The sequence below is a fragment of the Mixophyes fleayi genome, chromosome 5 (assembly GCF_038048845.1).
Source record: "Mixophyes fleayi isolate aMixFle1 chromosome 5, aMixFle1.hap1, whole genome shotgun sequence".
NCBI lineage: Eukaryota > Metazoa > Chordata > Amphibia > Anura > Limnodynastidae > Mixophyes > Mixophyes fleayi.
Window position 1 is genome coordinate 30171914 of NC_134406.1, and position 13920 is coordinate 30185833.

The 13920-nt window shown below is 42.3% G+C and overlaps 1 protein-coding gene and 1 non-coding gene across 5 annotated transcripts in view; both read left to right on the plus strand.

Annotated features, from left to right (window-relative positions):
• The first annotated feature begins 214 nt into the window (after nucleotides 1-214).
• Nucleotides 215-13920, plus strand: part of MLLT10 (MLLT10 histone lysine methyltransferase DOT1L cofactor) — a 119959-nt gene continuing 106253 nt past the window's right edge. For 2 of the 4 annotated variants that reach the window (XM_075211937.1, XM_075211938.1), the window contains exons 1-2: nucleotides 215-562; nucleotides 11603-11682. In XM_075211937.1, the coding sequence (XP_075068038.1) occupies nucleotides 403-562; nucleotides 11603-11682 (240 nt within the window). In that variant the 5' untranslated portion in view covers nucleotides 215-402. Of the gene's footprint in view, nucleotides 563-698; nucleotides 812-11602; nucleotides 11683-13920 lie in introns of those variants that run through there. The other 2 variants (XM_075211940.1, XM_075211939.1) reach the window with 2 other exon arrangements.
• On the plus strand, nucleotides 9036-9172 carry LOC142159734 (small nucleolar RNA U109). The gene has a single exon (XR_012692992.1). It is a non-coding gene; the product is annotated as a small nucleolar RNA U109 (small nucleolar RNA).

A 13920-nucleotide genomic window follows, 5' to 3' on the forward strand; every position in this document is an offset into this window, starting at 1 on the left:
TTTGCAAAGTGCGGCGCCAAATGCCAGGAAGAAGGAAAACAACAAACCAACCGTCACTTGTAACCCCGCCCCTTGACTTACCGCGCCCACTTCAGCTCAAACGCCCCGCCCTGTGCTCAATACATCCACTACTCAGTGTGGCTGAAGTTACAACGAGACAACCCTTAGAGGCGCTGTTGCAGCAGTTGACATCGGTGTCATCACCGCGCATGCGCTCTGTCCTCCTTTCCTCGTTGTGATCCTGCCTCTGCCAGTCCGGGCAGCCCCGGCGACATGAGGCGGCTCCGGTGCACGTAATGCGGGTGCCAAGCGGCGGCCGGCGCGGGGAGCCGAGCCTCGGGAGACGCACGGGACTGTAGACGAGTAATCGGTGTTTGTCTTCCTCTGATCGGTGTCCTGTAGATGGTGTCCGGAGAGCTGGCCGTGACAGTGGAGGAAGAGCTGACGACTAGTATGAAGGAGATGATCGGAGGCTGCTGCGTGTGCTCGGACGAGAGGGGCTGGGCCGAGAACCCACTGGTGTATTGCGACGGGCACGGCTGCAATGTGGCGGTGCATCAAGGTAACCCTGACATGGGAGGGAGAGCCGGGGGCGGGGAATGGGAGGATAGAAGGGGGCTGTCATGTCAGCTCAGGTACACACACATGCACACACACCTAGGAATCACGCTGCAGACCTGGCATTGAGGGTATCACTTTGGTAAACTTGACAGAGAGAGAGTGTGAGCACTTTTGCCAATTTGGTGATGTCTGATGTTGGGCTTAACAACTTGCTGCTGTGGTTGAGGACTTGCAGTGGTTGGTGCTGTAGGTGAGTTCTGTCTTTAGTATCTCAGTGCATTGGCCAATGCACTAACTTCAGCAACTTGCTGTTGTAGTTTTGTACAGGCAACTAGGTGCCGTGGCTGAGCGCTGGCCTTGGCCCCTGGGCGCCGTGGCTGAGCGCTGGCCTTGGCCCCTGGGCGCCGTGGCTGAGCGCTGGCCTTGGCCCCTGGGCGCCGTGGCTGAGCGCTGGCCTTGGCCCCTGGGCGCCCTGGCTGAGCGCTGGCCTTGGCCCCTTCTAAAACATAACGTTTAATTCATATCATTATCATCATCATCATCATTTATTTATATAGCACCACTAATTTTGCAGCGCTGTACAGAGAACTCATTCACATCAGTCCCTGCCCCATTGGAGCTTACAGTCTAAATTCCCTACTATGGACACACACACACAGACAGACAGACATGGAGACAGAGAGGGAGAGACTAGGGTCGATTTTGACAAACAGCCAATTAACCTATCAGTATGTTTTTGGAGTGTGGGAGGAAACCAGAGCACCCGGAGGAAACCCACGCAAACACAAGGAGAACATACAAACTCCACACAGATAAGGCCATGGTCGGGAATTGAACTCATGACCCCAGTGCTGTGAGGCAGAAGTGCTAATATATAGTTTCAGCAGGAACAATTTCTTCTGTTTGTTTTAAGTGATAAGCTTAGTACAGCAATTTACATATGACTTTAACCACATCATCCTCAGATTTTATACAGTTTCTATCTCCTGCCGATACGTTTGTTTACATTCTGGTTTTGAAAGCTTGGCACAACTGTTTATTTGCTTGACAGGTAGTTTTGATTATTCCTGCGTTCAGTGCTGTCAGTTGTAAAGTACAGAGTGGAGTAAATGCTGAAATTCTGAACTTATGGAGATTATAAACTTCGTGTACTGGTGAATTGGCAAAAATATATGATTAATTAATGCAATGGAGTATCCGCTGTTGTATCTAGTTATATATATATATATATATATATATATATATATATATATATATATATATATATACAGAGCTCAAGTTGGTTAATTTGATGTTGTACAAAGATTTTCGTTACTTATTCAAGATGCGTTATAGCTGTTTGTGTTCTTGACATTTTGTAATTATAGGTGAGTCTGTATGGCAATCCAGGCTGTAACATGTCCAAAACATCTCATGTTTTCCCTATGGTATTTCACAATATAGTCTGGGCTTGCTCTTATCTGCTATATATTTATGAAACCTAATTCTTTAAGATGACTGATTTTATAATTGATCCCTAATAAATTATTTTTATTAATATTGCTGTCCTTTATCTGTTTCCAAATATAATTTCCAAATATAATTATAAATAATAAATAATTACAGTAGTAGTTTATTTTGTCTTTGTATGTGTAGTGTAGCTTAGATCTTTTGGTTTCTCTTTCCCTCATGTATTCCTCCTTATACTTTCACTTTGACTTGTGCTATTTAATGCAAGCTGCCTTCCTGCCATTTGGTATGTCTGCACATTGCACTGAACTGGTAGTTTAGGCGGTGGGCCAAACTGTATTACAATGCATTTGTATCTACGTTTCTGAGTTCAGTGATGGGAGTTATTATACTATTTGATTTCTGTTCTACTAGATCAAATCCAATTGTGATTGATTTATAGTAAGTTTTGGATTCCACATGTTATAGGCCAAATGGCCAAAAATGAGAACTACAGGTGTCTAACTTGAGGGTGTTTCCAGATCTTTCATGTATATCTCTGTTGACCTTGGTAATTATACACTTATTCTAAAGCATGTTCCATACAAACTTTAAGATCCTGATGCTCTGCTGGGTGTACCCAGTGTGATTGTTGTTAATATTATTTTAAAATTATGATTTAGTTAATCCGTAGTATTTACATTCCTTTAGGTATATTAATAACTTATTAAAGTTCCCTATTGGACTGGTGACCCAGTCTGACTCTGGAAACTGTAGCCTGTACACATCCTGATATGAACTGAGCTATCTGTCCTGTGAATAAACACAAAAAGGAGTGATGTTTGCTGTATATTTTAAATCTTTTTGTGATGATTAGGTAGTTGATTTGTCATCCTGGGTGGAGAAGGTACTTTAATTACTAAGATCGGATGCCCTAAAGCTCATAGTTCACCTGTTTACACTGTTTATTCGCTTATAACGTGATTCAGTTTACTAAATTCTCACTGGTTTCTGGACAAATCCCAGAAACCAGGTAACCAAAGCGACTAAAAAAAAAAAATTTACTTGCTAAAGTCTAACTTTCGGCAGTCATTTGTATTCATTTCAAAGGATGCTCATCTTCCCCGTCTCCCTAATGTACTAGATTTGACTCCCGGATTCATGAAATCGGCATTATTTTGCCCACATCTGCACTAGCCGCTTCCTTCTGTTATGAATTGCAACAAATATAAAAGAAGTATGATTGCCTCTGATATTGTATCTTAGAAGCATATTTTATTGACTTGTGCATTCACAGATTCTCTGTCAGTCCTTTATTTAAATTCTATGCTTTTCTTGGTTGAAGCTTGGAAGCTGGCAGACGGCAGAACGAGCCCTAGTGATGTTCCATGTGCATTAACATTCCCTGCAGACATGTCACCCTCCGGATTGTTAATAGTAAACTCTGCTGTGTAACCTTTGTCCTGTATACATATGTATGAATCACATTATAATGGATGTAGCTCCGCTTTAAAGGCAAGGACTACTGAATAAATGAGGCCCTGAGGAATGGCAGCAACCTCTATTTTATCTTACTTGGCTTATATTCATGATTGTTAGTGTCACTTTTTCCTTTTTGCTTGTCATTCTTGTGAAACAGGTGATTTGCCTCCATTGTATTGGAGGACACCAGAGACAATATTGTTAGCTATTAAAAAAATAAATAAATAATCTTATCTCTCTGCAGACAAGCTCAGACAAATTGTTTAGATTTTAACCAAAGTTGGTAATTTTTCTGTGTTTTCATTATTTGGCATTATTTGCATGTACAAATGTTTTTGTTTTATTATTGGTTTAATTTTTAATCAAACAGTATTATTATAATTGTTGTTTATTTGTTTGGCGCCACAAGATTTCCGCAGCGCTGTACAAAGAGCAAACAGTAGACTATACAGGGTGAGAGGGTACAGAACAATAAACAAAAATACCAATGCTTCAGAAACTCCAGGCAGGCTAATGCAGTAGTGGCGGAGCAGAATAACAGGTGTGGAGACAGGAGGGAAGAAGGCCCTGCTCATACGAGCTTACATCCTAAGGGAGGGTAAAACAAAACAGGCACAGGGGGAGGAAGTTGAAGTATGGAGGAAAAAGGACCGGGAGGAGAGAGGGTAGAACATTAGGAGAAGATGAGGGGTTAGGTGGAAGGTTGGTAGGCTTTGAGGAACAGGTGAGTTTTGAGTGCTCGTTTGAAGGAGAATAGATTAGGAGAGAGACTGATGGAGCGAGGGAGGTCGTTCCAGTGAAGGGGGGCCGCAGAAGTCTTGGATTCTGGAGTGGGAAGTGGTGATTAGAGTGGAGGAGAAGCGGCGGTCATTGGCCGAGCTTAGGTAGCGGACAGGAGTGTGAATGGAGAGGAGGTTAGAGATATAAGGGGCAGTAGACTGGGAGAGAGCCTTGTACGTGGTGGTGAGGAGTTTGAAAAGGATTCTGTAGGGGAAGGGGAGCCAGTGTAGGGCGAGGCAGAGGAGGAGCATCGAGAAAGGAAGATGAGTCTTGCAGCCGCATTGAGTATAGAGCGGAGGGGGGCGAGGTGGGAGTGGGTGAGGCCAGTAAGGAGGAGGTTGCAGTAATCGAGGCGGGAGATGAGTGCATGGATGATAGGTACTTTCAAATAGTACAATGTCAACCCAGTTGGGCAAGCAGATTGTGGCCTTCTTTAGATATGTGCTGAAATAGATCCAATTCATCATTTTCATTATTAATCCCAAAAAAAAGCCACCATTTCAAATTTGAATATACCACAGGTTGTGTATTTCTTAGCTGACTAATTCAGTAACTGGAGATTTTTTTAATACTTAATTAAATATATACATGATGCTCATTTTCACTCTTCTGCAGCAGGTTTCCATGATAAGAGGGAGGTACTTTTTCTAACTAAGCAACAAAAGTAGGAGTGACAGCTTTGCAGACTTGATGTGTAGAAAGGCACAGTTTGGATACATTTTCCGGAGAGGGCTGCTGATATCGCATTAATTCGGATGACAGCATTCTTAGATTTTTAAGCTTTAAGGGATTCCATTCAGGGTATTGTCTGAAAGGTGTGGAAGTGGCTTAAATGGTCTGTAATGTTGTGGTGAGGTGATACATTACTTTTTCACATAGCTGCAGTGGACAGTAAGCCTCATGCTAAGCAATAAGTATTACCTCCATGGTTCATACGCAGAAATTAAATTTTTGGGGGTTTAGTGACATTTTTAAATTGTAATAATTGCACACAAGATTTTTTAATGCATTTAGCCTTTGAATCCAGCTACAAGGTGCAAACTTGCACATGGACAAACAAAGTTACAATGCAAGGGGTGCAAATGCATTTTTTTCCTGATACTACTTGCTTTTGCATGTGGCCACAAATACTGGCCAGCTTTTTCTTTATACTGCGATTTAGAGGTGAGCCCAGATGTCCCCCCCACATAACTCTAAATTTGGTGTTGAGCGTTGGAATCTAAGCATGTCCGGCATGCTACTGTCTTGATGGACTTGGAACACTACAATCCCATCCATGTCTTTATTCCTGAATTTGATTTTACATTTTTTTTTGCATTTTAAATATTCTGTAGCAGTGGTTGAATTGGGAATTTTAGACGTATGGAAGTTTGAAGTGAACATCCGGGGTGGTGGGGCTGTCTAGGCCCCCAGAACGTTTAGGGATTTTTATAGTGTGACATTTCTGATACTTTTTAACAGTATAATATTAAACATATTAATTGCTACAAGGCTATGCGCTGTGTGTCCCCCACCTCTCCTTAATGTCTCCCATATCTCTCGTATCCCCTTTGTGTATTTACATTTTCCCTCATATCTTGTATTCCTTTTACGTTTCTATAATTGCTCCCTTGGGTTTCTTCAGCTCTCACTAATGTCTTCCATGTGGCCCTTCTCCTTTCTCTATCTGCTTTTTCCATGTGCCCCAGGTAAGCCCCTCTGTCTCCACCTGCTCCCCTCTGTGACTCTTCTCCTGGTTCTCTCACCCCCTTACATACTTCCTGCTTCTCTCATCCTCTCCCTTTTTACACTGCTCATGTCTATCTATCCCTGTTCCAATTTGTCCCTCTTACCCACAACAGCCAAGATGGAGATCACTACTGTGTCACTGAACCTTTTAAAAAGCTCTGATTATAGGGCTTCATGTATGTAGTGGTGTATTGAGGATGATACTGCTGTTCTCCATGTACATTGTACAGAGGTGTACTGAGGATGATGCTGGTTGGGCTCCATGTACGTTGGACAGAGGTGTACTGAGGATGATGCTGCCTGGGCTCCATGTACGTTGGACAGAGGCGTACTGAGGAAGATGCTGGTTGGGCTCCATGTACGTTGGACAGAGGTGTACTGAGGATGATGCTGCCTGGACTCCATGTACGTTGGACAGAGGTGTACTGAGGAAGATGCTGCCTGGGCTCCATGTACGTTGGACAGAGGTGTACTGAGGAAGATGCTGCCTGGGCTCCATGTACGTTGTACAGAGGTGTACTGAGGATGATGCTGGTTGGGCTCCATGTACGTTGGACAGAAGTGTACTGAGGATGATGCTGCCTGGACTCCATGTACGTTGGGCAGAGGTGTACTGAGGATGATGCTGCCTGGGCTCCATGTACATTGTACAGAGGTGTACTGAGGATGATGCTGCCTGGGCTCCATGTATGTTGGACAGAGGAGGTGTACTGAGGTTGATACTGGCTGGGCACCATGTACGTTGACAGATACGATGGTAGTCGGTTTCACTATGACCACAATAACGACAAGAAGGACACCGACATAAAGATCATGATGAGCATCTAGGCGACAGTCGATAAATATCTACATACCATTATATAGATGAACTGTCTCTGGCACCCATTATACCCGTCAGCTGTAATTTGAGAATAGGAAAAATCCTGCGACTGCTAACCTTGTCATTTACAGTGGTCATAGTGCGATTGACGCTTATAAGGAGGCAATGGGTGGACCAGACGTCTCTATAACGTATTCAAACGTCGGGTGTTCTCCCTGTAATCCTTTAGGAGTTTCCAAAAACATTACTCTGTCCATCAAGTTTTTAACGTTAACTCTCTCTCTCTGACGTGGTTAGCATGTTAGGGCAGACAGATTGCAAAACATATGGTTAAAAATAAAAACATAGGCAAAGATAAGCTGGTGCTCACCATAGGAACCAATCAGGACTCTGTCATTTTTGTAGCAACGCTTAGAAAATAAAAGCAATCATTTGTTTGGGTGCTATGAGCTCAGCTGACCACAAACGGGCAGATCCTGCTGCTCTACCCCTTTATGATTGGTTCGCTTTCCAATTTGGCTATGCTGGTGGGTGACCATAGTATCATGGATTTGGCTGAGACTTCTGGCATGAGGGGGGCCTTATAACAATCCTATCATTTTGGATAGTATCATTATCTGGTTTCGCTACTGCTTTGTTGCCATTATCTCCTGCAACATTACAGTGTGTGGCCAATGTTGCAGCATCTTTTTGTTAAGTTAACGGTTTAACAGTTTTCAGAAATGTCTCATAATTTTATTTAAAGAATGGCAGAATACAATGGCAATGCCGTTAAGTGTCACCCATAGTTGATATTTTTGTTCCACTTCTCCCTCGACACATTTATAAGAAGAGCAAGTTATAATTTGCTGGTCAACAAGTATTGATAATTAAGGGCCTGATTCATTAAGGATCTTAAATGAAGAGGATTCTTATTTCAGTCTCCTGGACAAAACCATGTTACATTGCAAGGGGTGCAAATGAGTGTTCTGTTTTGCTCATAAGTTAAATACTGGCTGTTTTTTCATGTAGCACACAAATATCAACTTTAAATTTCAGTGTACAAATAAGCTATCAAGTATTTGTGTGCTACATGAAAAAACAGTCAGTATTTAACTTATGTGCAAAACAGAACACTCATTTGCACCCCTTGCAATGTAACATGGTTTTGTCCAGGAGACTGAAATAAGAATCCTCTTTATTTAAGATCCTTAATGAATCAGGCCCTAAGTGATTATGTGCTGGACAACAATTTTGTCCTTAATACTACTGGATAAGATGCTATATGTAAATTCATATGACCATATTTTCTGCCTTTGAACACTGTAGCCTTTAAGCTCTTTAAAGCATGTCTTATTGGTGAATTATTGTGATGTAATAAAGCATTTTTATATTGACTTGAGTTGTGTCTTGTCTTGACAGTTTAAGTCTGCAGGGTTTCAGTGTTGCAGACATCAATATATTGAGAATATAAAAACTAAAATAGCATTTGTACTTATTACATAGTTTGGTCTAGATCCTTGTATCTCTAGGGTTAGGGATTGTCCTCATAAGGTTATATCAGCCTACGGTATTTCCCATTGCCTTCACCAGAAAATGAACTCTGTTTAAATGATCTATTGACACTATGGTGATACTCTCTGGACTGAACAAAAACAGAACAAATTTCCTTTTGGGTCCATCCTGTGGGCTATTTTAAAGTCCATTTAAACTGTTGCAACACAATGCCCCAAGGGTAGGTGTATAATCTCATAGACATACCCTTACAAACTTCTACGCCCTTATAGTAAACAGGTGGGAATAACAGATCTCATCTACTACACAGCCTCACTTCACTGACCCCAGGGAAAGGTGGGGAACAGGAGTCTCTTCTTTTGTAATCTCGTATCTGCTGGAGGGAAGTACATATGCTGTGAAACCAGGGTTTATGTGTGTCCTATGGCCTTGTGGGGATTTTCTCAGTGGTTCTGGCACACAAGCTGCCCACCATGTAACCTTGATGTCAGATTTTCCTCATAAGGGCTTTTTTGACATCTTTGTAACTAGTCTTAGTAAAATGTATCCCTAGTGAAAGGATGTACAGAAATGCTCTTGTCTGAGTGAGCTTTAAAGGCTCCATGTTTAAGGTAAAATGGGATTCCAGTATAGGTACTATGGGCCGCTGGCATAGAGTATCTTCACTAGAGTGTGCACACAAGTCCAGTAATATCAGCAATGCTAGAAGTGTCTGGTATAGCGGCGGGAACAATGTCCAATAGTGCATGTTTGTTTGTTGTGTCCTCTATACCATAGGACACATTTTTCATTTGTACAAGCAATATAATAACAAGGAGTTATCAGGGCTGCCAGCCTTTTTAAGTACAGGCTGATTGGTAGTATATTACTCCTACATTGAAAAAAACAGACAAAAAGAATCGGCTGTAGTAACGCCCAATAAAAGCCACCGGTAATAGTAATGGCCAGTAACCTGCCACCTGTATGAATTGCCGCCAGTAATAGTGATGACCAGTAAGTCACCAGCTACATGTAGTTACCCTGCTGTCGCCTTCTCCTGTCATCTTTTTCTCCTTTTCCTTCTGCACCGCTTGTCTGCAGCCAGTGATATGAGACTTGCATCACCTGCTTCTTGCTGGTCACTGCCAGTAGCCAATTAAAAGTCAGAGCATGGATGCGAGATCTATATCTACAGCCTAAAGGGAACACCTCCCTGTAAGTCTGGATATGGCCAAATAGACATGTTTTGTAGCTAGCTTAAAAAAAAATTGTGTTTGTTACAAATAAACGATAATAATAATAATCTGTGTTGCTAACAATGCACAATAACACATGAGAATCAGAATATTGCCACAATGTGGCTCTTATGTGTCTCTAATGTGCTTTTCGTTTTTTTTTTTTTATTATTATTATTTACGTGAGCAAAGCACAATAAAAGTGCATATGTGTGAATGAGTCAGGTAATGGTTGACTCCCGTATGTGTATGTGTGGAGATAGCACCTACATTTCTGCAATATATCTCTGATCAGTGAATTTTAGGTGCTGTTGTTACCTGATTGGTATGCATTAGCATGCTCTTTTTTTATGAGTTGACCCTTAAAATAGCTAAATGGTTTTTTGTTTTTTTTCTGGTTGTAAGTGCCTTCTGTATATTTTTTAGTTGTCACAATAACAGACTTATGGATAATATAATGGGTATCGTAGAACACTATACATGCCTTTCATGGGAAGAGTCTTATTTATGTAGCAAAAATGTTTACAGACCAGAAACTGAAAGCTATATAAAGTCCTTGAGGTGGGACGCGTCCAGTCCTTGTGATCCCTTTTGAGAGCCCAATTTTAGGATAAGTCACTGCAACCTTAAGGATTCATGCTATTGTCAGATTGCAACTCAGAGTATCCATGGTTCTACTATGCTTTCTACAACACAAACATATTCTGAAGTGCTGTACTGTGCGGAAATAAAATGCAGCTAAATGAGATAAGACCCTAATCACAAGAGCTTGCAATCTGCTAGTTTAAGATTCTATTTTTATGTGAAGTCTACGAAACGTGCCTTTACTCTGGCTATTAGGGCTCAGTGTTTCCGCAGGCATTTCAGATTCCTGGGTGAGGATAGGCAGTAAACAAACTGTGTCCGTTCCCCAGTGGCAGTCCACCCTGACTTTCCATGGCCTCAATGTTGTAATTCTGGTCCTGTTACTTTGATAAGGTGGATGGAATCTGGGTGTGATGTTAGGCAAGCGGTGGAACATTTTGTGTGTTTGTCTAGGGTGTAAGCAACTTTTTTTTTTTTTTTTTGTCTTCATTTATCTCCTGTGTTTCCGTGTGCACCCTGTTTTGAAACGGCAGGCAGTTACTTGTCGACCTGTGATTGAATGAGGGCAGGGCTGCTGCATGTGCACGTTCGGTGTCATGGAGGGGACTGGAGGTGAGCAAGCAGCAACAGATTGAGAGGTAGAAGGAAGGAAAAATGTGCCCAACAGCACACCGTAATGAAGTTGATGCTCTTGTTATACTGATCTGGGAGCTTAATAACTTAATGTTACTAATAGTTTGGTCAGAAGCCTGTGGGTTTTGTGAAGACTTCCAACACTGGTAAGGGGAACTCTTGCTATGTTTAGATTGCTTTATCTTACTGATAGTAAGGTACAATAAAAATGAACAAACAAAAACACTAGTTGAAAAGGCGAAGAAAGGGTTAAGGGATTCCTTTGCTGGCTGTAGACCTCCCTCCCCCCACTCACATTACCTGTCTGCACTAGCCAGAGATTATACTGCCTTCTGGCAGTGAGACAGCTGCTTTGTTTTGCTATGTGACTGGCCTGGTGTGAGTTGTATGTAGGAAGAGAGAGGAATGACAAGGAGGTGCCATAGTCTCGCAGCTCCTCCTCTCCTTGCACACAGCAGCACTGTTTGCCCTTTCTTGTGGGGGAAGATCTGGATACAGCTGCTGGTGTTTCTGCTGAGCTGTCTCCTACTGAAGCACGCTTCCAGGGTGAAAATCTGGCATCTTCTTTTTCTTTTTAATATCTTATTTTCTTTATTTATCCCCCCCCCCCCCCTGTATAGGTAGATCATTTAGACATGGCTGTGTGATCATACTGAAGTACCCTTTCATTTGGCAGAGGGCTGTGGGCAGGGTATTAAAGGGGCTGTAGCTCTATTAGGGTAGATGTGAAACCTCGGCTCATATTTCTCACTTCTAGTCACTTTCAGAACACGTAGCATGCATTGAAATCCATGTCATTCCTGAGACAGTCGATAGCAGTGCGTTTTGGAAAGTAATCTGATTTTTCTAACTGTGTGTGTGTGTGTTTGTTTCACAGCTTGTTACGGCATAGTGCAAGTGCCAACAGGACCATGGTTTTGTAGAAAATGTGAATCGCAGGAAAGAGCGGCCAGAGTGGTGAGTTATATTTTCATTTTCACGTTTGTTCTACTCCTATTAATGGAAGAAGGCTTGTAAATGCAAGCTGGTTGGCTGTGTGTGACATCCGGGACTTTGATCTCCATGACAACCAGGTGGCTTTCACACACGTTACAGAAAACCAGTTTTTCAGCATGGACGCAGCATGTGCTATGGCCCTCTACATGTGCTCAGCTTACCAGTTTCCTCCTGTACAGTCACTCTGGTTGTCAGAGGGATCAATATCCTGAGTTTCTTGTTTTGGAGCGTAGTGCCACTAGCTGTGAGCAGAAATGAGGTTTAAACACTCGGGTGCATAGTCTATTCTGCAGTGTATGTATTAAGAAAGATAAGAATGGAAAGTAATGTCATCTCCACATTTATTTTTATTTTTTTTATACGTTATTGTCTTCTGAATTATTTTTTTTGGGGAGTTTTGTATAGATTTTAGAGCTTGAAGGAGAGTTTTTAGTTCTTTTAAGGCGTTCACTAAAATAATAATAGTTTTTGAATTCGCTCTAATCATTGGTCCTGCGTCACCGCGAGTGATCAAGTTTTCCCCAAAGGATCCGATGGATTTACTAGATCTTCCCATTTTCCCTCGCGTCCAATAGACATACGAGGGAAAATGAGCGGAAATTTCTGTACCGTACTAGCCGGCAAGGTGCGCAGCTGGACATCGAGGCACCTCGCTGATTGAATCTGTCCCTTATTGTTTAAAATATAACACTGAGGCTATCATAAGCAGACTTGTGTCTGTAAACATTTAACCGCTAAGTGCCGCCGGAGCCTCGCGCGATGTATTCCTTCATGTATTTCTGGTTATTATGGAAGCAGAATCTCCACTCGATTTTTGGTCACATCTCTGAGGTGCGTGAAAAATGAGTGGTGATAGCCAACCAGAGCGTTGCTACAGAGTCTCGTCATGTTTGGCTCCGGCAGCACTGCGCTCCGTATTGAATTCCCCCACAGTGTCTGAATCGCTAGGCAGGCTTGAGAAGTTTGGTGAGTATTAATGGCTCCTCTTGGTCTTTAATGGCTTCTAAATTTCATGCTTGTTTGGGAATCTTATTTTGTAGCAGTACATTTGTGTTTTCTTCTGATATCTGCAAAATATTTAATGCTACTTTAAGCCTGAACTTCAGTTGTCTTGTCTCCACTAGTGCTGTGACAGCAGTAAAACATATTTGAAATGGACGATCAGATATAAAAAAAATACTGTCTTGTAACCAAGTTCCCAAGAGGAACAGTCTTTAGAGGGGATATTCTTCCAGGATTTTTTCTCCGACTTGCAGTACTGTGTGGAGCCTTTTCTGACCCCAGCCCCTCCACCGCCCCCTCACTACTGAGAAACTACTCAGTTTTATCTTCAATAAACTGATTTATAACACAGCACTGAGGATTCAGTTAACCTAATCCACTGGTTTATCTTCTCCAAGACATAGTTGCGTGGAGAGCTTTCGAAAGCATGGGAACTGTTGTGGTTCATGATTGTATGGCCATAGCCCCAATTTGGAGTCTCCATCCTACAATGTGTTTTTTACACCTTTATGCAGTAGAGAGTAGAAATTCTGGGCAATCAGACATCCAGTGTGGAAGGGTTATGGTTTCATGAGGGTAGAATGAGCTATTTTTAATATCTGAAGCATGTTAAACTCCTTTAGCGCTTGCAGGCAACATAGGGCTTTTTGGTAAACTTTACAGGCCTCAAAGAGGACCAATCGTCATGGAAAAAAATAAGTTTTAAATAATGCTTTGTGTATTATGTATGTTCGTGTTTTCCCCAGCACCTACCTCCCAGGTGCACCACCCGGATGTTTTTACTTTCCAACCAGCTCTTGGAGCCCAAAAGATAGAATAAAGTTACCATTGTTTCTCCTATTAGAACAAGGCACTATGTGAGCACTACAGCCAGCAGTGTGTGTTAGACAACTGACCACCAGTCTGACCAGCCCTGGCAGGTGTGGGCAATGACCTCCCAATATTTTTCAATATTACTGCAAAGTATTACATCTGCTTTCCCCCTGGCTACTTCTTAATGCCACCCGGCTGGCACCATCTGCCCTCTAGAGAGCACCGTGGAGGCAGCACGGTGGCGTAGTGGTTAGCACATCTGCCTTACAGCACTGGGGTCATAAGTTCAATTCCTGAGCATGACCTTATCTGTGAGGAGTTTGTATGTTCTTCCCGTGTTTGCGTGGGTTTCCTCCGGGTGCTCCGGTTTCCTCCCACACTCCA